General features: G+C 41.1%; 1 protein-coding gene across 7 annotated transcripts in view; it reads left to right on the top strand.

Annotated features, from left to right (window-relative positions):
• Positions 1 to 26517, top strand: part of MCTP1 (multiple C2 and transmembrane domain containing 1) — a 2197525-nt gene that overhangs the window by 1143275 nt on the left and 1027733 nt on the right. For all 7 annotated transcript variants that reach the window (XM_069225469.1, XM_069225480.1, XM_069225487.1 and 4 more), the window contains 2 exons: positions 19561 to 19703; positions 25558 to 25637. In XM_069225469.1, the coding sequence (XP_069081570.1) occupies positions 19561 to 19703; positions 25558 to 25637 (223 nt within the window). The remainder of the gene's footprint in view (positions 1 to 19560; positions 19704 to 25557; positions 25638 to 26517) is intronic.

Below are 26517 nucleotides of genomic sequence, written 5' to 3'. Positions count from 1 at the left end.
GGAAGTTGACATCACAAGGTGATTTGATTTCTTTATTTCCACCATGCTTCAGAATTACAGAAAATGTGCTTTATTTGTTCTTTCCTAACTGCTGATTGTAATCTGACATATTTGTAAAAATTATTTACAGGCAGTTACATTTTGTTGTATTCTAAATCCTACAGTATTTTCTTTCACAATCCCAGTACCCAGTAAGATTGTCCCATAAATCCTCTCACTTTGGAGTCAGGTAAAGAAAAGTAAACACCAAGCTTCTTCTAAAAAGAATAAACAGCAATTTGTCAGAAGGGAAAGCCTGGCGTTTGACCTCTGTCTTTGAACACATCAAATGTGACAAGATAAAAACAAAAATTAAAAAAGTCTTTATTGCTCATTCCAATTCTTAACTCCAGCCTGGCTATTATGGGGGTGAAACTGAGAAAGAGGATTGCTTATTTTATGCTATTGGTAAGCAGCTCTGGCCAAAATAGACAAGCTCACAGATAAAACATTGTTCCTCAGAGGCATGCATGATTGAACTGGTGGGACAGAGATAAGTAGAATCAGTCATGCAGTAAGTTAGGAGGCAGAAAACCTTTGCAAAGAAATACAGCATGTCTCCTGCTTCCTGGACTGGCTTACAAGGGAGACCACTCAAAACAAACGGATTCTCAAGGAGAAAAGAAAAGAAAAAAGAGTTCCTGGAAATTAAGCACTCGTGGAAGAATAAAAGGAGCCAGTCACAAAGGTGGTAAACAGACTATGCTCCATGGAAGGGACAAAAACATGCTGGATGGCGAAAAAAAAACAAATAAAGGCAGCAGACAGAGAGCAAGCAAATGTGAGTTACAAACACAAAGTCAATGATAAGCAAAGGGCAAGATGCGTTTCAAGGTAAGCTTTCACCATGACCTTAACATGTCTCTTAACCCTAACCAAAAAGGTGCCACTGCACAAAGCTGGAGATACGTCACCATTATATAATTGTACTACTCATACAATTATACATGTGTAAATGCCTCTGTTTTTGCGGAAACATAGAATTGACTAAGGTTTTCAATAAGTACTCTGAGAAAGCTTCAATGGTCAGAGTGTCTTAGGTGTACTTCTGGAAATGTTTGTGAATTATTGAAAGTCATAAATGTGCACCCATATGAGGTTGTAGACCTGCAGGTACAGATGTGCAACTTTTTTTTTTAGTATCATGCCAATTGATTCTCTGGGACACTTAACCAATCTCAAAAGTGAGGTTATGTATAGATTCTCTGGGTCCCAAATTTACAAATATGTGAAGTGCTGCTTTTGCTCATGGCATGGTTCTCACTTACTTGAAACACTTCATAGTCCTGCTGTTTCTCAGAGAATCCAGTCCAAAAATTGAAGTTTTGGGAAAAAAGAAAATACAATCAAAATCCAGATCTAGCTGAATCAAACAATCTCCTAAGTGTGAACGGCAAATCAGAACATATTACACTTATGAGCCAAAGTCTCTAGGCATGGGCAAACCCAGGTTCAAAGAGGTATCACAATAGACACATGTCAGTTTCTTGGCATTTGATAAAGCTTGAATTCTAGCTACGGCCCTCAGAAGGTGGATGTGGCACAGGACTATGGGAGAGTCTGCTAATTGACATCAAGAATAAGGCAATCAGGCGGTCATTGCATTGTGTATGCAAGCTCACTCTCTTAAACTATTGATTATCAATAAATCAGCGCATTGCCAATTACACCTTCATTCAAATAAATTCAGGAAAGGAGAAGTCCTGAACAAGGCAGCTTCGACAGGACAGAAGGGTGTAAGAAGAAGATGATGCAACAATTTATTTAGCATTAAAGTCCCACAGCAAAAAATGACCACCAATGTGTTTAGCATTTGGCTAGTATGTGTTAATATAACGACTAGGGTTCCAAAAGTTATAAAGCAGACAATGCCTGTTCTTAACAGATCTACAATATTGAATTCTACATATATGTGGATTTTATAGATGTTTATGTGGTGCTGTAGAGATTATGATGGAAGACAGTGTCTGTGAAAGGCAGATAATGGAAATCAGAAATAAAAAATAAGATAAGTTCTGAACCAGCCCCAAATTAATTAAACTCCAACCATGCCTCATAATTTATAGTGTTGATATCAAACTTTAGACATAATGGGAATTGCCAGGATTTAATCAGAAAGAACTCATATCGGGCATAATTGAATTAACATAAAAATTCCTACTGAAATCTATATGGGATAACATACGCTGTACATTTAAAATTTAATGCAAATCACAACATTCCATAACCATATAGAAGAGCAAGGACAAGTACCTATGTTAGGGCATGGAACTCTGTTGAATATCCTCAAATGTATCCAGGTATGAGTGGATTACTCTTTATAACAGTGGCTGGCCATTCCTGACAGAGTCAGTGACATGAAGTAGTGGCACTCTCCAGTAATGTGCTGCAGCTACAAGTTGAAAGATAGCCAGCGTTAGCAGCCTTGAAGGTGAGAGGAAGATTAGTGATGTGTGCGGCCTCTAGTTAGGTGCACATTCTCTTCATTGAGAGACCTGGACAGGATGATGCACAGTCAGAAGATGGGCAAGTGTGTTCAGACTTTCCAGCAGAGGCCATGCGTTAATCTCTGAGTGAGTCTTTGAATGAGTGGGTGAGTGAGTGTCTGTGCGGGAGTGTCAGTAGTTGTGAGAGTGACTCGGCCACAAAGGAACCTCACCGGACCTTTTCTTCAACAAGAGTCCACAGCTTTGCACAAAATATTTACCCAAGTGGAGTTCTTTCTGCCTCCTTGGGTAAATGTCCAGTATGTATTCTACACTACAGCTGTGTAATGTAGCACAAGGACGTAACCAGTGATGTTGTGTGCGTTTTGGCAACATGATTACTCCTGTTAGAATTCTGTGATAACATGAATCCTCATATAGAGAGGCCAACAAGACTACAAAGATGTAAATCTTCACCAAACCAGGGTCCTTCCTCTTATCTATATGACTTAAGTGCTTCCTTGTTTTGTGGAGAAGTCCTCAAATTCCTCAGCATCAAGATCATGCCACCAAAATAGACTGGAAATGCAGTGGGGGGGGGAGCATTTGGTAAGCTGTGCATCATCCTGGCAAAAGGTGGAAAGACCTTTGCATGCAGTAAGGTAGACAGTGCAGGGCCATACGGGTGCAGCTTCCAGGTGATTTGCGTACTTATAGCAATTTAAAGGGATAACCATGGACTCTAGGGGAAGAGGGCAGCACAGCCCCCCTCCCTGGGCCCATTTCAGCCCTAGGGCCTGCATCCCCCAGGGCCCAGCCATGAACAAATGGAGGAGGGGGGCCGTGCTGTCCCCAGGGCTGATTATGGCCCGGGGACCCCATCCCCGGGGCCCGGCCATGTCTGCTGGGTGCCCTGCAGGGCATCCAGTCTTCAATGGGACTGCGGGGGGTGCCTCAAGGTCCCTACGGTCCAAAGGGCTCCCCGTCTCCTTCAGGAGCCGGCATTGCTATTGCATACAGGGAGCTGCTAAAGATGCAGCTCCCTGTGTGCAAGAGCAATAGTTTCATGAAACCTCTGCTTCCAGCGGGTGAGAGCACTTTGACAGCTCTCAACTGCTGGAAGCAGAGTGTTTGCTCTGTCTTGATGGGAGCTGTCAAAGCTCCGACCAAGACAGAGCAAGCTGCTATGTCCCAGGGGTGGACACCACAGGACATAGCAGGAGCCGATCCGGGGCCATGTGTGGCTCCACGAGAGGGGGCCGCGTGGCCCCTTTCAATGTTTGCTTTAGCCCCGAGGAGGTGATGGTCCCCAGGGCTGGAGGTCTGTGACGAACCCCCTTCATTATTTTTTTCAGCCCCGGGTAGGTGGTAATCCCCTGGGCTGCAGAGGATGCCATGCAGGCCTTCCCCATTACAACTTAGTGTTGTGCCCCAGGGACATGGTGGTCCCTGGGGCTGCGGGGAGTCACTGGGCCCCTGCATATTTTAGTCTCATCGACCTGGGAAGGTGGTGGTCCCTGGGGATAATACAAGCACTAGGAGGGAGGTCCCATGCACCCCTTTCTTTAGTAAGCCCCCAATGCCCCTGGGGCCTTGCCCACCAGGGGGCAAAATAGGAGAAAAGAGTGGGAGACCTCCCTTTTTAAAAAAATAATAATAATAATTTGCGGAAAAATCAGAGATTTAAAAAAAAAGTTTTTAGCTCTGGTGGGTTCCACGGCGGACCCCTGCAACAGAGGCTATGGGACAAGGGTGACCCTGCCATGGCCCCTTTTCTTTATACTTTTTTTTTACCTTTTATGTTTGGCTCGGATGAAACCTAGTCCCAAATGGCTGCCAACACTTCCTTGTTGAAGTGTTGGCAGCCAATCAGATATCAGCCTGGAACAGTTGGATCCGCTGAGAATCCGCGTCCCTAGATATCTATATTTTTTTAAACGATAATATCTACAAATCTAATGAACTGATTTATAAAAAATTACAAAAAGCACAATCTGCTGAACAGGATCTAGCTTTCCGCCAAATTTGGTGTAATTCGGTTCAGCAGTTTCGGCTGTAGGCGTGTCTAATGACCCGATGGGAAAATGATTGGGAAAAATGCATTTTAGGCCCCCCTTTTTTTTTCAACCCCCGCTTGATGGATCAGAAACAACAAGAGAGAAAGAGATGTTTTTATTGAGCGTTTGAATTGTGATATGCTCATTTCACCTTTGTTCATACATCGTTCTTTACAACTCGAGCATTGTAGTTCTGTAGTTTATTTGATTTGACTGCCTCCTCATGGTCATTTTTAAGTGTTTGTTTTACTGAACACTATCTGTGTCCTATCTTTCCCCATGCTCACTCCCACTCGCACACTGGTTTAGGTACTTAAGGCCCCATGTGCGTAGCTTTTGTTTAAACGCAAAAATGTACAAATCCCTATTTTGCATTTCAGTAAACAGGGCGTGTGACTCGCAATTAGGAAGGGGCATCTCAAGGGCATCCCTTCCTAATTGCGACTCACAGGGGGAATGTATGATTGTTTTGAGACTATGAATGCGGTTGCAAAACAATCGTAGTTAACGCCAATTTGAAATTTGTGCTAACCCATTCTCAAACGGCCCCTTGTGAATGGGGGCACAAACATTTTTTCAGAGCAGGCAGTGGTCCTATGGACCACTGCCTAATCTGAAACAATGAAACTGAAACTTTTCATTTTTGTTTTTGAAATGCATCGCGTTTTACTTTAAGGATTTTTTTTTTAGAAACTTTTTTTTATTTAAAAAGCAGTCACAGACATGGTGGTCTGCTGACCCCAGCAGGCCACCATCCTTGTGAGTACAGCCATTCCCAAATGGGTCGCAAATTGTGATCTGCCTCATGAATTTTAATGAGGCAGATCCCTTGCAACCCATCTGAAAATTGCTAACAGTGTCTCAGACACTGTTGTAGATTTTGTTTTGTGATTCACAAACAAATCACAAATTGCGAGTCACAAAACAAATGGCCATCCATCTGGCCCCTGGAAACATTTGAGTCATTTGTACTCTAAGTAGTCCAGCTTGTTTTATGACTAGCAGATGAATACTGGGCAAGGAAAGGAGAAAAAACCACATTGAGAGGACTACCATACTGTCTCAGGACACATGCTGTTGTCTCTTTTTACCATGTGCAGTAGAGTTATCGAGGTTGACCTCCACAATTCACAACACTTGGCTTGTCAAATGAATATGTTAATTGGTTGCAGAAGGTGCCAGTGCTTATTTTCAAACTGCAGCCTTGTGCCCAAACTCAGAATGTAAGAAATTGGGTTACTGGTTGACTTTGGTGTGAACCCAGGTCAAGCAACAACCATATCCCTTGTCAAGTTGAGGCATAAGCCAACCCTAAATTAATCTGTGCTCAGCCCTTGGCACTGTGCAGTAAGGTTTAACTCCGAGGTAATGTCTAAAGTATTTGTTCAACGCATCAAACAGTAATAAAGTGAAAAACACCACATAAGAGGAATCCCATGACAAGTTAGAAAAAAATAGAGTTGTTAATAAAAAATAAAAAATACCAAAACAACAAAAAAATCCAATCAGTAGAATGGGAGATTTGCAATTTTAAAGACTGCAGTGACAATGGCGCCAACAAGCATAAGGTGCCAACTGTGGATATCTAGTTGAAAGGCCTGGGACAAAGTCACAAATTCAGGCCAACCACAATGAAGTATGGGCTGGCTACAGAGACCTATTTAGACCCATTGAACAAACTAACCTAAATCCTGTTTTTGGAGCGTTATGAAGATCCATGTCGAAGATGTGTCACACAGCCGAATTGAAGCATCAGTTTCGAAGTAGGGCGAGGCCACAATGAGAGGTCCTGCATCTTTGTCATGGATCCCATCAATGAGGGCTTGTGATGTGAAGTCCAGCGTCAAGGATGCATCTTGCAGTTGGGGTGGTATATCAGTTCTGAAGAGCTGCGATGCAGAGTTTGGCGTCATTGTCGAGGCTTCAGTAGATGAGTGATGTGAGTGCCTGTGCCGAGGCTGTGTCAAGCAGCAGCAGTTCTGTAGAGGCTGAGGAGGCAATGCGTGTCTTTGTGATGGCAGCAGCAGCGATTCATCAGTTCTGCTGAATCCACAGAGGCTGGCTGAGCACTTTAGACCCACCTATGGTACCACTTAGCAGTGTAGACTCACAGATGGCAGTATCCAAGTGCAGGGGTTGAGGTTTTTAGAGCATTCTGCCGTGAGGTTTAAGTCAGGAGGCCAGCCAACTAGCCATTGGAGTCACTCTGGTGGTCCTTGTTTCAACAGATGCAGATCCAGTCCTTCTTACTCAGGCAAAAGGGCAGCAGGTCAGCACAGCAGGACAGCAGTGCAGCCTTCATTTAAACAGCACAGCTGTCCTTCTTCCTGGCCGAGTATCCACAGATTCAGAAGTGTACCAAAGAGTTGGTGTCTGAGGACCTGTATTTATACCACGTTGTGCTTTTGAAGGGGGGTGAACCTTCTAGAGGCATGCCTTTGAAGTGCACATTTGCCCTGCCTTCCTGGCTCCAGATTAACTATAGGGGGGTATGTGGCCTTTTGTGTACAGGCAGGACACAGCCTATTCAAGTATAAGTGGGGATGTGCCCAGCTGCTTCCTCTCACCCTGCCAGTGATGGCCCATCCAGGCATACCTAACTTGCTTATTGTGTGTGGCTGTCTAGGAGGAATATACAAAGCCCAACTGTCAACTACACCCAGTCGTGTGACCTAGAGACCGGCTGCAGGCACCAAATGGCTAAGGCAGGAAAATGCCAACTTTCTATAAGTAGCATTTTCAGAATTGTAATTTAAAATTCACCATAATTTAGGATTTTTCATTACAATTCCATAGACACCAAACACAAAATTAAGGAGTTGTTTTCATTGTTAGGTCATATAAAACTAAAATGTATATGTCTACCTTTTTAAATACACTGCACCCTGCCCTCTGGGCTATCCAGGGCCTTGCATAAGGGTGACTTACATGCATTAAAAAGGAAGGTTTGGGACCGACAAAAAGGTTTATTTTGGCAGGTCTAAATAGCTGTTTAAAACTGCACACACAGGATGTAATGGCTGGGCTACAGGTTTAAAGTTCTACTTAGATGGGTGGCACAGTCAGTAATGCACGCCCACTAGTAGCATTTAATTTACGGGCCCTGGGCATAGGTAGTACCACTTTACTAGGGACATACAAGTAAATTAAATGTGTCAGTCAGTATAAGCCAATCCTAATTTGTTTTAAGGAGAGAGCACAAGCACTTCAGTACTGGTTAGCAGTGGCAAATCGTGCATAAACCTAAAGCCATCAAAAACCAAATCAGCTATTAAGAAGCCTGAAGGCAAAGAGCTAGTGGGAAAACCACGCCAAGGAAACCAGGTCTAACACAAGTCTCTAAATTGTATGCACCAGGTACCTGCCTTGAAACTTGAGGAGTTCAAAATAAGCTAATGTGGCACCAAGACAGCTGTTTGATGGGCCTTTTGACCACCAGAATCCAGTGTGAAGATATCTACCAGGTGAAATATGTTTTTCTCTTATGCTAGGGTGAACAGACGTCCTGGATTTCCCTGGACAGTCCAGGTTTTCAAAGCCCTGTCCCGGGGCTCTGACACAAAGATCAGGTCATTCTGCGAAGTAGAATTAAAAGGTATGCTCTCCTTCAGAGGCGCATCGGAAACCTGAAACAATTTAAGTTATTTATTTGTTTCTGTCAGGCAGCACAGAAGTAGGCCCACTGCCCAGCAGAAAGACAAAGTTGTGAGGACGGCAGGGGGATACAGGGTGTAGGTACTGCCATTGCTAATAATATATAAACCTAGATTTTATAAATGTGTGTGTGTATGTGTATATATATATATATATATATATTCACTGAAAAAAACCCAAAGGTTACAGGGACGATACAGTTAGGTTCTGAATTTCCTTGTACAAAACCATAGAAATTGCACAGGTAAAATTAGAATTATTTTATGTAACTATAACTCGTGCCCTCACCATGCACAGTTTTCTCATCAATAATTTTATTGCAAATGTTGCAGTAATAATATCAAAGATGCCATAGAAAGTGTCATCAATTAAATAATATGTGGAGTAATTAGCTGTGCATGGTGAAGGCACAAGTTATTGTTACCTTCGGGTGCAAGTTATACTTACTTGAAATAACTAACTGTAACTGCTGACTTTCTATGGTTTTGTATGAGTGAATTCAGAACATAACTATAACATCCCTGTAACCTTTGTTTTTCAGTGAATGTCTATGGTTTTATAAGGTAAAGTAATTTTAACTACTATACGTTAATCCAACCACCGCTGTGCATGGACTTTGGCAGTGCATGGTGGGGGTTGGCTGCAGGGCCTGCAACAAAACCCCTTATAACCACCCAACCCCGTGCCGCGCACAGCCCTTAGCCATGCACAGCAGGGGTTGGCCACAAGGATATCTCTGTCGGTGGAACTGTGAAGTGGGTGCTTGAGTGTCTGTGTGGGTCTGAAAGTGAGTGTGTGAGTCTGAGTGGGTGCAAGAGTGTCTGAGTGTGTGTGTGTGAGTGGTCGCATGAGTCTGAGTGCATGTATGAGTAAATGAATTAGTATATAAATTAGTCTGTGAATGTTTGGTTTTTTTCAAAATAATTTCTGCATATTTTTGAATGTCCTTGAATAGTCTTGAATATTCAAAGATGCGAATATCACGCATGGTGAAGAAAAATGATTTTATACACATACTTTTACCATAAAACACCCCTATAACATATTTTTTTCTTTAATTTGTTTTTGCTTATTAGTGAATATTTTCAAATATTCCCGAATATTTTCAAATATCGCTCATGGTGAAGAAAAATCATTTTAAACCCGTAATTTGACCCTCAAATACCCGTAATCACACCCCTGAGGTGAGGGTACCTTCACCCTGACCCCTTATACCACTTATAATTTCTATTTTCAGCCCCAGGTACCCTCTCCCATAACATAAAATGCCAGCCGCAACTTTCTAATCAGGTTGTGGCCAGCCAATCACTGCATTTCCATTGGCTCACGCACTTGTGAATACGTTGCGATCGTCATGAAAATGTCATCACAAATTCGTGACCAGCGATGTCCAAATGTATTTTCCCTTTAATTTCTCAAAACCTACTGAACAGATTTACACCAAATAACCGAAAGCACAATCTGGGTACCAAAAGCTAGCTTTCTGCCAAATTTGGTGTAATTCCGCCCAGCAGTCCGGGCTGTAGTCGTATTCACAGGTCTTATGGGAATTAACATGGGGAATGCAACTTTTTTTACCACCCCTTTTTCTCAGCCACCGCTTGACGGATCACCCCAAATAATTCAGTGCACAACAAGAATTACCGGGGCACTTTTTTGGGGGGGAAAAATTCATACCGATTCATCTAAAGAAATAGGCAACAAAAAAAAATTATGATGGACAGAATGATGAACAATGCAAACATTCACAAAGATCTGGGTTTCCTCTATTGCTATTTTGCCCACCACACCACCCCAGTTTGGACCGAGCCATATGCAAATCAGTCTTGATATAGGCAAGTTGAAAAAAAAAAACTATTTTCCCATGGAAACATGGTCTTAACTATATTTACTTATTGGCGACCGCCAGTAGATTTTATATATATATATATATTTATATATTTAAAAGACTACGAAAAATTTGGGAGAGGCCCCAAGGTCCAGGGACCTCGTCAACACAGACCATTATGCACGGACGGCAGGCCCCTGACTGGGTCCATGGGGAGGGACTCCCCTCCAGGTATTTTGCAGGGGGACCCCACTCAAGTTTCATTACGCCACTGGACAGGCTAGATAACAGTTGTGAGACTAAAGCTTTAGTCCTAATTTGATGTCTGGTCTGCGACAGTTTTTGCTTCTTAAAATATGGTCACCCTATCTTATGCCCATTGCCTGACGATTCCCGATTTGTCAAAGATGTGATGGTCTCAGATACTCAGTGCTCTGAAAGTACTCTGCAATGCAATGATACAACTAAGAACAACAACTTTTGTAAAATAGAGCGCCCCCAACAGAATTCATTTTGTGATGACACACAGCTTCCATATTTGATCCTGCTCTGAATCTCGGCATTGCTTCTTATGGCATCATACAAGCATAGTGTAGCAAACATAGAGAGGTTACAGTACTAACTTGCAAACGTCAGGGACCTGAAGCGCAACCGAGTTGTCATAAGTCTTTCAGTTCATGTTCATGTTTTGCTTTATTTTTTATGACTTTCGATAAACGAAAGCCCTGCATTTATTTAAATTATTTTTTTAATTACATGTGTACATATTCTGTGGTTTGCAGCTATTAATGCATCTAGAACTTAGTCATTCATTTATGATTTTAGTCTTGATATATTAATTACGCTTATAAAGAACTATTTTGTACTAAAGGCTTAAACGTAAGAATCTTTGTAGTAATGAATATATGCGTTGATCTTCTAACCTCCGTCAATTTATCGAATACATGTGTGTTAAAGATTTTGCAAGAAAGTGACTGTTTCTTTTCAGTACCTTAAGATGTGGAGTTGCATCGAAAATTATAGGCGTGTACAGACATTGTGGTCCTTCACCACATTTCTAGGGAGAGACACATCTTTCTGCTGCCAACAGCTATGTGTTGGTGCTTGAATGTTTGCATAAATGGCAAGAAGAAGAATGATGCCCACAATCTTTCCTCCATATAATGACATCATATAAAGATGCTGATGTACTTCTGAACCACAACCCCCACCACGTAAGCACTATAAAACTGTTTAGGTGTCATATTCCTACCCAAGAAGGCAATAGAAAGTTCCTTTTGTGTCCATATTTTAGCCCTGACTGAACAGTAACTAAGTTCGAATATCTCATCAGCTCCTAGACTAAACCTCGAATGCTCAACCACCGCACCTTATATGCAGTGCAGAATGGCACAAACCCCTTGAACACGTGTTAAAAATAGTTACTGAACAGATACCTGCCCAGATACACTGACTGCCCCAGTAATTGGATAAAAAGCCTCACATGGATGCACCCAGCCATGACAATGCATCCAGATACAGACAAACAGCATCCCCTGTATGAGTGCTGGAGCCCACACAGAACTGACCGTGCAATTCAGTCCTTACCTGTAACACTAGTTACCTGTAAGCACTACGATCACACAGCTCTGCAAATGCACTTCTAGGGTTACAGTGCGATTCCCTATCAAGGAGACACCTACCTTGTTTTCAGTCATCAACTTTCCTTTACTACTTTAATACATTCTGTGACATGTAATTGTGCTTTGGTTAAGTTGACCCTATTATGCTATCAGTCCTGGAACAATGATGAAAAATCCAAGACTGGAAAAAGTCATGTATCTGTGCCTTGGAGTCCCAGTGTGACGAAGGAGCACTTCAGTCTTAACTCGTTGCACTCTCTCATATTCCAGAACTGAGGCCAACACAATTAGAAGTGCCAATACAATACAGTTCAATTCAGATGTGTATTTACATGCACACACGCCTCTGAAATCAACTTAATAGTTTGTAATATAGGTCTAATAAAACACTGGTTGTGCACCATTACTTGGGCGTATTCGCTGCACACAAACCCGGCAACACTTACCAGTCCTAACAACTCAGGAAAAGTCGAAGGGTCTCGTCTCACGCTGTGTACTTCCGGTAAGTGAAGGAAGTCCTAGGAAAGATGTGCTTTTAAACTTAAAATGTTACAATGTAGAACACTGGGCTCCAAAACACTTCTGACTGGAAACTGCCTACTTTCTCCCATTCACAGCGAAAGCTGAGACATCAAAGTCAGGTCTGGGGAGGCTTTGTTACATTTTTTGCTTTAAAAAATACGTTATCTTCTACTGCCCTGAGCTACATTGTAGCTCCATGTGAAGAGGAAGCCACGGCCTTGTGTACACACTTTACTTGCAGAAAACATGAACCTGAAACACGGATCCCCCCTGCAGCACCTCTGGTCAGCAGGTGAGTGTTGCCATCCACCATCAGAGGTATCAAGGACAGGGCCAGGCGCAGCGAGGGGCAAGTCAGGGGCAGCAGCTGCTTCCTCTCGTGACCGGTTAAATGGCGTCCACTCTGTAATAGAGTACCTGCTTGTTTCCGAGAAGTATCGGTACTCTCCAATTAAAAGTATTACGTTTATCTTGAGATATGCCGGTACTCTCCCTCTCAAAATAAAAAAGTGCCGGTACTCAGTACCGGAGAGTACCGGGCCATTTAAAGCACTGCATATGAGTGAGTAAAAGTAAAGGTAAAATTGTGTGTAATGTCACTTCCGGTATCTCTGGCACGTTGGCGAATTGCCGTTCATGGACAGAGGGCTCTTAAAAGAGAGAGTGGGAGAGAGACTTGTAAGAAAGAAAAAAGATGACAAAGGAAAGAATGATGGCTATATAGGTACTAGAAACTAGGAAGGGAGAGATCTAGGTAGGAAGCAACGGTGGAAGGAAGGAATGGTGAAAGGTATGATCGAAATACGAAAGGAAGGAAAGCCGAAATGAAGATTGAAAAGAAAAAAGGAAGAAAGGCTGCAAAGTTGGATGATACATAGGTAAATGAGTGCTGGAAATGTGAAAGGTTCCAGTGGTGAAAGGATAGATGGAAGGATGAAAACATGAATGGATGAAAGAAAAGATAGATCAGCGGGTAGATGGATCATTGTGTGAACCAAATGGTCAATGGATGGATGGAAAGGTGGAAGGTGGGTGAATGAATGTAGAGCTGGATGAATGGACAGTGTTATAATGGAATGGTGAAAGAATGGGTGATGGGTTTAAATAATGGATGGTTAATTGGATGAATGGGAGACAATTTCGAACTATGGAAAGTGAAAGTGGGAGGTACAGGGTTGGATGAATGGATAGATGGTGGATATAAGGGTTAAGGAAAATATTCTAAGAAAAGTTGTGCATACTACTTTTGCTCACTCAGGGTCTCATTACAACTTCGGCAGTCTTTTCAAAAGACTGCAGAAGCCGCTACAGCCAACAGTCCGTCACTGCTGGCGGTCTGCTGACCACCATATTAGAAGTTGTGTTTGGTCTTATGTCCATTTATTGGCGGAAGTCAGACTCTTTCGGCCTGGCTGACGGAGTTGAAGAGATGGCTGCAACACCGCCACAACAGCAAGACTCCATCTGCCATATTACGAGCAGTAATGTGTTGGTGTTGGGTGCATGTGTGTAGTGTGTGCGTGAATGTGTGTGAATGGGGGTGTCTGAGTGCGTGTTTGTGAGCGTGCGAGTATATTGTGCAACATGGTCCATGTGGCTATGATTTTCCAGACATTAGCAGGAACATATTCTAGTGCATCCTCAGTCTTGTGCAGGCAACAAGATCTTTCTTTAAACCAGCCATATCTTCTATAATGGGTCTGGTTCGTTGCTTCTGAGCAGCATTTTACCTTCTTTTTCTAGCTGTCCATGAATTTAAGTGGTCATTAACTAAGGACATAAAAGATAAGTACTTTTGCCTGAAATAGGAAGACATGTATATAATTAGAAAAATAATTACACCTAATATCTTTACTTCATAGTGTAACTTTATGTATCCTTGCCAATCAACCACCCAATTCCAAATTCTCCTCTTGCTAGTCAGTCATACACTGCACAATGATGAAAGATGTAGGTCTTGTGTGCTTCCTGGAATCCAGGTAACAAGGTCAGTATTGGATGTGTGAGATGTTGCATGCTACCTGCATATTCAAGAAGTACTAGCTCTTACAATCTCTATAGGAAAACTCATTCCTTGTGGATTTAGAAGGGCATGGTTTCCATCCACACACACAACATGTGGGGATTTCACAAGAGCATAAAAGTGTCCTGTGGTACCTGTAACTCAGCAGGAGTTTTTAGAAAATCCATATATTTATTATTTGCACCACAGGATCAACTACGTTCCTGACAACCTTTGACAGGGAGCTGTAGGTTATGCCCCAACAGCTGCTACTGTAGGTGTGCTAACTACCAGATGCTACGTAGGTGTAAGCTGCCCAAAGTTTGAATTTGTGTGGGTGTTGCCTCAATGTGTTTGGTTCACCTACCTAAACATGCTGATTCTCATCAATTATGTTTACATTCATTGGCTTACTAAATCTATAACTAGAATAAACCTCTTCCTTAGTTTGTCCAAAAAGAGTTAACCCTTCCTGAAAATTCTCTCCTTTCCCCTCCTCCTCTACTGTGTTCCTAGGATGAAATTCCTTCTCACTGTAGCCTACAGACCTGCCATTGTGAAAGCTTGCTTTGCATTTTGGGTGAGCGTTTACACTTGCCATCTGGTTACTGCCTCCTTCCACTTGATAGTAATTTTCAATTTGCTATTTTTGTTATTAATCACAATTTGTGAATGTGTAGTAGATGTAATTTATGAACTGGCAATTGAAAATCTCAATCTTAGATTCTCTAATTTCAGTTGCAAAGTAATGAATCCTTAAATGTTCAATACTCAGAACAATTTCTGCAAGCCATGTTTTAGCAACCCTTGACACATCACACACATCTCAATTTAGGATTGCAGATCGCTTTACATGTGGATTGTAACTCACAAAAGCCTTGTACCTCACTGTATTTGTGTATGTGTGGTGGGATGTTTATGCTTATTGTTTTTGTCACCAATGCTATGAAACCATAGCAAAAGAGAAATGCTATGTATAGTAACATATCATAACTATTAAAAACAAGATTTCACAATCCAGACAGCAAAAGGCTTCCTATTTATACAATACCGGATTAAAGAAAGCTCTGTGCATTTGAATGAATGTTAATAGGAATTGTCTTTCTATGAAATTGATCACAGGTGTGTATCATACTCTTTCAAATCTCTACTGCAGTAGAGTCCCTGCTAATCAATCCTTTGGATAATGTTAATCTCTTCATCATCATTCTGCTACAGCGGCTGCCGCCGCAAATGTCAAGAGGGACAGGGTGGACGAGGATACAACGGAGATGGGTGGAACAAATAATAATGCAAAAAGACACTTACCCTTCCCGCCACCATCTCCTCCCACCTTTCTCCTCTGCTGTACTGGTGTCCCACCATTCACTGGGACACCAGCACAGGCTCCTCAGCAATCCTGGTGCTGCTCTCATGCTAAACCTAGCGTGGGAGCAGCGTCAGGATTGGTTTGAGCGACTTGGACTGGCGCTCAGACACTACCCTGGGATCTGTGCAGTTTCTCCAGACTCACTATTCAACACAGCCGGATTGGAGAAACCTAAGTGCGCATGTGTGTTTGGCCGGTCTAAGACCGGCCAAACACACATGCGCACTTAGTGCACTCCATTCCTCCTCCCCAAACCCATGGCCCAGCTCTGCCCCTCCCTTCACATGTTAGCTGAGCCAGCAGCTGAAAAACAAAACAATAATGAAGTATTGTTTTATGTTTTTGCTGCTGGCTCTTAGCCATGGGGCGACGCTCCTCCGCCATTGTGGAGGAGCCGCCCCCGTTCTACTATCAGACCAACATTGTCATAAACAAGGCACCTGTTTAATTTGAGAGGAATATTACAAATTTCACCTCCTCCATAATTGGAGCCTTAGTGTGTTATTTAGGTCTTGGTAGAAGCAAGACATTAGCTGTGTATCAGCCAAACCTGCATTTTCCCATTTCATTTGGGGGGGGAGAGGGACCCAGCAAGGTTTGTGACAGTGGAGTCGCAGTTCAAAGATGTGGAAAACGTTAACCGAAGGACCATGAGCCATAGAAGTGCCAGTATCAATACATCAGAAAAATGCCCTATTTAAGACAGGGCTTGTGATGCAAATGTTTTCTGTCTGGCTCTGCATATGGAAAACATGGAATTCCTGGATAGAAAACGTAGACATGTCCCTGATGTGCAGGAGGAAAACTCTCTGTTTCAGGGACATTTCCTCTTCAGTTTGTTTCTGAAAAAAATGTAGTCATCCGCAATGACCTGGAATTTCCAGAATATGCCCTTGCTGGGTCAGCTGCATCACTTTAGATGAAAATGCTAAACCACCAAAGTTACAGGGATCTCTCACTTTGACAGACCGGTTCTGCTTGACTGGAGGCAAAGGGACTACTTCTATCCCAGCGAATCTTAAATGATATCAGTTCAGAGAAAGCTAGAATACACCAATGCTCAACTTGACTATCTTCAAAAAATATCAAACCAATTAATTAGTTTATCACAAGGTAAACAAACTCTAAGCCTAAAATATTAGACAATCCACACTACTTTATAGGGTGTCCATTGGCTCAAGGAGGAACAAAAAGACAGCTGCTCATCTTAGCCCAAGTGCTTAATGGGTAAGCTCTGATTATCACAGCAAAGTATTTCTTAAAAAGGTTCTATGCAACAGCACAAAAATAATTACAACATTGCTGTTTTGGGAGCAAGTTCCTCCACTCTCAAAAGTCCAGAACCCTAAAAACCTTCTAGACCAGGCTTTGGAGCCCAAAGGGACCACTTCATAGTTCTCATGCCAAGCCTTTGACCAAGCCATCTTTTGAAGGAGCATCGTTTATGCCTGCAGCTTGTTGGCCACAGGTTGCACAGTCCTAAGATGTCAAAAATGAACTGAGCTTTATTTTCATTGTTATAACTGACAAAATAAGGCAAGGGATTGTCATGATATACATCATCAAAAGCCCCATTATTGTGGCATCCACTGCTCTTGTCTACACATGAAGGTATGGTAGTTACAATGCTAAGAGAAAGTATTGTGGTAACGTTGTTAAAAAAGCATAAGCTTGCTACTAATATTTCATCAGTTTTTGGCAGTCACAACCTTATTAAAATGTGGAGTACCAAAGACGTTGATTCCCATCATGCCATTTCTTCTATGAGATTTGGACTTGAACCTTCGCTTGAAACAGGAACCTCATTGGCTTTTGGCTTTTTTTTTAGATAATGTTGTACTCTTCATTGATGAAGGCCAGTTACCTTAATGTTAAGACTGAATGTTTCTGTACACCTATTTTGGTAGATCGGTTGGCGACTGCAGCAATGGTGACAGTCCACACCATAGCCCACTTACAATATGTCTTAGACCATAGTTCACAGTGGATCTTAATGGGTTGTTTTTTCTTTGATAATATCACCCTTACTAGCTGAGATCCTGATTGCATTCTATTACCTAAAGTATTTTTTATGTTTACCTTTTGATGTTTATCTTGCTCAAATCTTTGACATCTTTGCAGATAGCCTTTTTGTAGCCCAGTCCCTTATGGATGCCTCACAAGAACATATTAACTCTTTACCCCGCTGTACTATGACTGATGAATAGCAAATATTCTGTCTGTATTTGAACCTTATTACTTTGACTGACTACATCTTTTTTGCCCTAAGGGCAGGCTATTCGTTACCCCTCTGAAAGCATCACATCTCTTTTTAAACCTTTCATTCCCCACTAAAGTTATACATTCACATTTTTACTTTGATGTTTATGCCACTTGGGCGTCCCATGCTAATGATGTTGTGAGTACCTTCTTTTTCTAACTTAAGAGAATACAGTTGGTTGACCACTTTTGCTGTTTAGCTATCAGGCACTTAATGCTGGCATATCTGTTAACTTCCATTTCAGCTACTGCAGCATACTTCATACTTGTCGTCCATGGTTCGAAATTTTGTAAAATGCATCTGCTTAGGTAATCTATAGACTAAAGCAGAGAAACAATATTAGCACATTCATGTCATCCATAAGCTGTCCCCAGTAGCTGATGACATTCAGTTATAAAATCATGCGTAACACAAAAAACTTAATTGCTTTGCATCACTTTGCCTGTAGACAAGACATGAATTTGTATCAACAAGAACAGCAAAGACAAGCTAAAAATTCCTCACAACAAACTCACTTTTAAAGGGGAGAGATATTTATTCGATCTTGGTCCTTCATGTAACTAGCATTTGATTGGACTTTTTCCTACCCACATTGAAACCTAAATGCTAGATGTCATTGAAGATTCTCTTTTTTACGCCACACTAGCATTTATAGGCGAAATTATGAGGCATACAGAGGGGTATGAAGTGCTTTCTAAATGCAGCCAGTTATCTTGGATGTTATGAGTTGGAAATGATGAAGCCTGATGTATATAGTATTGTACTCTGTATTACATTGCAGTAGTGTTACCATTGGATGGAGATTCCTGGGGAGCATCATGATAAATACACAATAGAATAAATAGAGTAGTGATGCATAGCTTGTTAATAAACACTTGGGGTAGAGGGGAAGAATGTTTCATTCCACCTGCGGAATTTGGCAACTCCACATTTCTCATATAATTCGGAGAACTGTCCAAATTCCACCAATCGCCACATAGCAGAATCCTTTCCCGCAAGGCTATAGAAATGCAAGCAAGATTTGCTGTCCCCTAGTGCCATTTTCTAACGCAGGGGGTCGCAGGCATTCACGGTTAGAGGGCTGCCTCATGAGTGAATTTGCTGCCACTTGAGTAGTTTTTCTACTCAAGCGGCAGCAAAATCAACTCAAATTGTGACACGCTCTGGTGCTGCTCATAGAGCCATTTGTGCAGATGTTTCAGTGCTGCTCAGACTACTGGCGTTAAATTGCAGTGCTAGCAGTGTGACATGCATTTTCTGCCCAAAGGCAGAACTCAATGGCATCTCACAGATTTTTTTGGTAACTCTACAGAATTCTGCGGAGTGAAACTCCTTGAGTTCCGCCCACCCCTAATCAATACACCAGCATTGTGATGTTTCCATGCCTAGTTTCTGAAATGACTACACTGTTAGTTATTTATGTTCCTAAATAGTAGTTTTAGCTGGCAATATCTCTCACGTTTGGATAGTATTGTACTCAGTTCCATTGTATCATATTGAAGAATGATTTACTGCACCGATTGCAAAATACAGATATAAATTCTGGGAGGCCTTTATTACTATGGGATCAATAAAATTACTATGGGTGAGTGACAGTTTAATTATTGTTAGGATCATAACTATTTTTCCAGGATATTGTTTGTTCAGTGTTATATTTTTGTAAACTTGAGGGTAAATAAATAGCCATGAAGTCATTATGAACATTGGCAACCCAAAATGTAGAAGTTAAAAATGGATTCTCTATAAGTAGCATTCCTAATTTCCTGTGCTTTTTAAAACAGGGACAAGCGATCCGTATGTAAAATTTAAAATTGGAGGAAAAGAAGTCTTCAGAAGTAAAACAAGGCATAAAAATCTTAATCCCATTTGGGAAGAAAATGTTTCTCTTCTAATTGATCAACTTAAAGAACCATTATACATCAAGGTGAGTATTTGCATTTGCCTTCTTCCTTGTAGCTGAATTGAAAATTAGCAATGTGCTTAACAAACCCTCTATAAAATGCATGTTCAAAGATGGTCCATGATGGCTGGTTACATGACAGATATTCAGGATACCCACACAAATGAATATCTAATTATTATATGTTGAACTCAAATACATAATCAGTGGTCATTCCAAATGTATAGCATTTCCTTCCCTTCATGGACATACTTTATACTGGCCTGATTGGGGCAAAAGTAACTAGCACACCATTGCAAGTAAGTTGTCTTACGAATGCATGTTATCCTCTTTATGTACAGTTTCAACCATAAGCAATGTGTAAGAAATGATAGGAGTTTATGCACCCTGGTAAAAGGCAAGGACACTTAAACCATTTGCTTTCATTTTCTAAAATGAACAATGAAGTCTATATTCTAGTTGTATGATACATATTATTTTCTTTTGCAATTTCTATGATTCATATTAGGAATGCCCTCAAGGATCTAGACCACCTGGGTAAATTTTCTAATCCTAATCCTTTATTTCATAGAGCAGAAATCTGTGGATAGTTCATCTGGGAAAAATGTGTTAAAATTAAAATATTCTTCATAAAGTAAGTAGGTGTTTTTGGTAGGATCATACTCTCCTTTTTCCACTGACAGATCTTGGATTGCATTGTAGTTAGTACCCTTTTCTGACTTTGTCTCAAAACAGAAGAAAACGCCTTATAATAGCATGTGATACAGATCAATTTCCTAAACAATATGTGAGCAACATTGATTTGGGCATGATAGTGTAGTTTCTTTATGTATTAATTTCAGATTTCCATGTGATGTGTAGTAGTCCCAAGAGCTTCAAAACAATCACACTGGAGAAAACGTAGGAGATCAGTGAGCTAGCGAGAAAAATTAGAAAATACACTGAGATTAAAAAATCATGATATGTTACAGGTTAACAGACACTTAAGCAAGTTACAAGTCAGTTCCAGGGTGGAATCTTGGGGTGGACAGCAATAACCAACGTGGTGACTAAAATAACAGTTGATTTAAGAGAGGCAAGAATTGTGGGACAGAACAAGAATAAAACAATCAAGACCATGAGGAACGCCTAAAATGTCCAACTTTATTCATTCATCTTAGTCTGCCTACGCATGGGGTTGTATTGACTTTTGGGATGTTTTTCAGCACGAGATAGTCTTTAAGTTGTATCCTGAAAGTTGGGTGTGAGTTTGTAGCCCATATGTTCTGGGGTACTGTGTTCCAGATTCTGGGCAAACAGCCGAAGAAGCACTAATTCAGTGTCTGTAATTTCCTGAATGCACAGACCTCAAAAAGGAGTCAGTGAGTGCTCCAAAGCTAACAATCGCCACTGCAAAGCTTCACTTTGTTCACTTGTTTAATGATTAGCATGCATTATCTTGTGAATTGTGCAGGCAACTCATAAATGCATCTCCGTTCAATAGGATGCCAACCTGCTAACACAAGGGCGATGAGCTTGAAATGACCAGTTCTTGTGGCTAGGCAGTCAGAGGCACTCAATAAGGCTTTGATGGGGTGGCTATATACGATTTAGGAATCCTGAATGGAAAAACATTGCCAGAGTTGAGTTTAGAAAGGACCTGAATGACTACCTGATGATCTTATGCAGAAAGGAATAGTTTGATTCAACAGATAAGTTTAAGTTGATAGTTTGCATTTATCACAGCAAGTTTGGTGTGTTCAGTGGCATTAAACCTACTCTCCAGTATGAAACCAAGAGATTTGACAATATTTGCAATCTTTGCAACTGAAGGAGAGCAGTCAAGCATATTTGTGGAACAATGCCACTTTTGAACAGGTGGAGAGTATGACTGTGGAGAAAATAGGAGGAACTCTATTTTATATGGATTAAACTTGAGATTTTATGTCATCATCCAGGAATGACTTTCGTCCAAAGTTGTTTGTGATAAGCTTGATAAGTCTATGGGAATTAAAGTTTCATGTAAAGCTGATGTAATTGGTGTATTGCTGGCACGATATTCCTGAGTCTTTTATGAGAGCACCCAGAGGTTCAAGGTGAACGTTGAACATGGTGGAGACTAGCACAGAAACTTGAGGGACCCCTTGAGAGGCTGCTACATTGTCTACTTTCACCAGTTGTGATAGGTTTTCACGCTGGGATGTGAATCAGTTAAGCACTGTTTCTCTGAAGCCCATGCAATCTTTCTGAGTATGAGTAAAATATCATGGTTCAAAAAGCTTGTAAGAGAGCAAGAAGAAGAAGCAAAGAGTCACCATTGTCCATGATTCTGAGTGAATCATAAGTTATTTGCAACATGGCTGTCTGTACTCTGACCATCCTGAACCCGATTCAAACTCATTAAGCAGATCATAGGTAATATAGGGCCAGATGTATCAAAAAGTTTTGCACTCGCAAACAGTGCGAATCGGTAAATTTGTCCGTTTGCGAGTGCAAAACAGTGGTCTGCGATGCATGAAATGCATTCGCAGACCACAAATAAGAAATCGCAAAAATTGCGATTTCTTGCGTTGCGACCTGGAAATTGCGAGTCGCAATTTGCGATTCGCAATTTCCAGGTCGGAAGGCTATGCTGGAAAAAATCGCAAATTGCGATTATTCCAAAAATGGCATTTTGCACTTGCAAAATACCATGAAATGCAACCAGGTGGTAACCTGGTGAAAAATTTAAAAATGCATTTTTAAATTTAACATGTAAAGCACACATGCCCTTTTGGCATGTGTGTACCTTACATGTTAAAAAAAAATGATTTTGGGGTGCAGGAGAGGGGGCCTTAGGCCCCCAGCACCCTGGCCTTTTGCATTTCCAAAATTGCTATTTCTGGTTCAGAAATCGCAATTTTGGAAATGCAAAAAATTCGCAGCTATGGGCCAACAGGCCCATAGCTGCGGATAGGGCTGGTATCGCAATTTGCGATTCGGTAATAGCATTGCGATTTTAAAGAAATCGCTATTACCGATTTGCAAATGTGATACATGGTCCCTTGCGAGTCGGTAATAGCGATTTCTTAAAAATCGCTATTACCGAATCGCAATGGGCCGTGATGATACATCTGGCCCATAGTTCTATATATATGATTATATATTTATTTATTTATTTATATATATATATATATATATATATATATATAGAGTTATAACTAAGACCTAATTTCCATTGGAAAATCATTTGTTGTTGTGCCAATAACTTTTGCACAGTTTGACGACTCTTCACAAAATTTTCAAAACTAGTTTGCCACTCGCTTCAGCTCCTGTTTTGAATGTTTCGCGGTGATTCGTCAAACGGGGGCAGACAAAAAGGGATGTCCCAAAACATGTTTTCTCCACTGAATTTCCCATGGTTATTTTATACACATTCCTACAGCCCGAATTGTCAAACGGAATTACACCAAATTTGGCAGAAAGCTAGATCTTGGTCCACAAAGAGTGCTTTTTGTAATTTGGCATAAATCCATGTAGTGGTTTTGGAGTTATTTCAGACAAAGGATTTATGTATATCTAGGGATGCAATTCCTCCATGGATCTGACAGATCTCATTGTGAGATCTGACTGGGTGCCAGCTCATCCAGGAAGTGCTGGCAGCCATCTTGGGACTCGAGCCTCAGACCGAGTCCCAAACAAATGCCAAAAAAAAAAAAAAAAACAGAAGAGGCAGCGTAGGAATACCCTGACCAACTAGGCCTGGTGATGGAGACCCACAGGGACCCCTCCAGGGGCCAAAAACATTTTTGTTCAAGTTTTGACGCACATTTGTTGAGGATCCACAGCAACATTTTAAAAAAAAACAAGCGTGGTTACCCACACTTTTTTTTTTGTCCCCCCGGTTGGGCCATGTCCCGGGGTAATACTTTATATTTAATGGGGCAGGGGGCACAAGTGGCCCTCCTCCCCAGGCCGATTTTGGCTCTGGGAACCACCATCCCCTGGGGCAGTGGTAATATTTACAAGGAGAGGGGGGCTGCGTGGTTCCCCTCCCTGGGCTCATTTTGGCCCCAGGGACCCCATCCACTGGGGCCCAGCCTTAGTCAATTGTGGGAGTGGGCACACAGAACCCCTCCCTGACCGTATGCAGCCTTGGGGACCGGCACACCAAGGACCAGGCTATGAAATGTAACAGAGAGGGAGACCACTTTTGGCCCCAGGGACCGGCTATGCATTAATGGCTCTGGGGACCCCATCCCTCATGGCCGACTCCAGCTATTTCCCAGGGCCCACCCCCAGGACATAGTGGTTGCCCTGCCTGCACTGGTGCGAGCTGGGAAACTTGTATTTGCTCTCACTTGCCGGTGAATCCTTTGTACCAAAACAATATTCACCAAGCCACCTGCTTATCTCCCATTTCAAATGTCCGCTCCATCTTGCTCTGCCACACACAAAAAGACATACAGATGCCTAACATGACTCCAAGACCTCATATGCTGTTTCTTTGTTTATTATTATTACTCACTATGTTCTTGGATTTGTTTCTCATAACCTTCCCAGGTTCTACTCATGCAGCCACATATTTAAATGGATATCCCATAGACTCTATAATTTGTTAGGACCCAGTGGTCATCCTTCTGCTCTCTTCTCACAAAAATATATATATATATATTTTTCTATTTTATAATCGCTAAACTTTTGTGTGTGTGTGCTTCAGGTGCTGGTCATTATTTAAACGCCAAGCAATTCCCGTGGGTAAAATCAAAAAGGAAATTACTATTTTGAAACACACCTTAAGCATTTTATAATTAAACCTCTAAGACTATAATCAACAAAATGTATGTGCCAAAGTGCTTGAAGAAAACGCCTGTTGTATTTCTCTGTTTACCCATGCTATAGAAGTCACAAAAAAGGTGAAATCGGTGACTACGATTTGCATACAACTCCAGACAATTGATACAGGTTGCTACTATTTTCTGGCTCAAAAAATATCCCTGCCATATATACGTATCAAAACCTTCGAAAGTCGTAGATTTCATGCATGCACCGAACCCTTCACAGTAAAGGTGCAAAGCTGCCTGTTTACTATGAATTTAAGTTTGCCAAACAACATGTCCTTGCAATACATTCGCAACAAAAATGGGAGTGTTTGTGGAATTTCACACCTACTTCATGCGTTTACTCCACCCTTTGTGATTCTGAGTATGTGCAGAAAGCGCATTGTATATTTTGTAAACCCTCACAATTTCATGAATGCGCGAGTGTTCACCACCTTTCCAAAGGGTCACTGGCTGACCTTTTCTGGGTAGAACCCACTGCCCCGCCCTAATCCTAACTTTCTATCTGTGGCAAAACCGCTGTACTCATAAAATTGCGTGGCATAGCCATAATCAACTCCTTATTCTGAGAATGTTCAATTTATGTGTGTAAATCTAGTATTTCTCTTCCAAGACTCACTGAGAATGACCGCTACTTCTGCACATTACATTTACAGCTTGACCCTAGCAAGCAGCTTGAAGCTAGCATACTTCCAGGTGCAGGCTGGCATACTTGAATTCAACTCCTGCTTTCGAGCATTGAATTTTCTGTCCACAATCATTTTAATGGGTTTGTCTTTTTTCAAGTATTAGATAGGTATGAGTATAACATTACTTTCTTTAGTTTTAGGATGTATTCTTGGGAAGTTGCGTAAAGTATTGAGTCAAAAGATCATGGCTGACTAAGGATAGTGGGATAAGGTGAGATGGAGTGGTCAGAAAATCCAGACAGGAAAATGACTATTCATACTAAAGTTTACACACTTCCCTGGTTCAACCCAAGTCGAAAAAGAAGAAAAATAATTTACATGTAAATACTTTCAGGTGTGCACTGAAATAAAAATAATAATTTTTTTCTCCTCTTCTTGTTTTTGTCTTAGGTCTTTGATTATGATTTTGGACTTCAAGATGATTTTATGGGATCAGCTATTCTGGATCTCGCAACTTTAGATTTAGAAAGGTACTGTACCCTGTGTACTTGAATAAATCAATCTTGGCAACAAAAAAATGGGAGTTTTAAATAACAGTGCATTTGGTCAATGGAAAGATGTAGCCTTGAGATGCAATACTCAAAGGCAGCACTACCCACACAATTTGGAAGGTCTCTGAAAATATTCATATATTGTTATCACACGCGACCCAACCTTATGTTCAGTTAAAGTGTGAATAATTGCTTGTCAGCATGTTGTAAATTTTAATTTTAAATACATTTCACAAACAAAATACAACCCACAGAAAACTGCACGATGGATTAATACATACAAATTTAATTGTACCACGACTTCACTGAAAATAAAAGATTTAAGCTTACACCTAGAGGTTGCACACATGAAGCGATGTTGCTCCCTACAATCTCATTGTAAAACGAGTCATTTTCTATGGCCTTTCCTTAACTAATGAGAATAGCTATCAAAAGTATGCAAAAACGTGTATGTGACACGTAAGTGAATGCTTGCATAATATTACTACATTACATCAATACTTTATTGTTCCTGCGTTTTATTCGCACCCTGTTTCTCATAATTATCTTTAAATTATAAACAACGTCTATCTAAGTAAGCTAATGCCCAGTGGTTCCATAATTCTTACTTCACACTATATAATAATAAATTTTTCTCAGCTACTCACCGTATTTTTATAATTTATTCTATACATGATTATGAGATGTCTTGAATATCTGTCACTTCCTTTATGAAATCCTGTTAAGATTCTTACATCACTGCCTCAAAATTTATCTGGCAGTCAAATTCAATGTGCTTCCTTATCAATGTGAAGTTCCACAAATGTTTTCTATCAACTTCTCTGGCAATTCATGAAGGTCACCCTTTCAAACGAACACC

The sequence above is a fragment of the Pleurodeles waltl genome, chromosome 1_1 (genome assembly GCF_031143425.1).
Source record: "Pleurodeles waltl isolate 20211129_DDA chromosome 1_1, aPleWal1.hap1.20221129, whole genome shotgun sequence".
NCBI classification, from domain to species: Eukaryota; Metazoa; Chordata; class Amphibia; order Caudata; family Salamandridae; genus Pleurodeles; species Pleurodeles waltl.
Note: the sequence above shows the minus strand (reverse complement) of the source record. Positions and strands in the feature narration are given on the sequence as shown.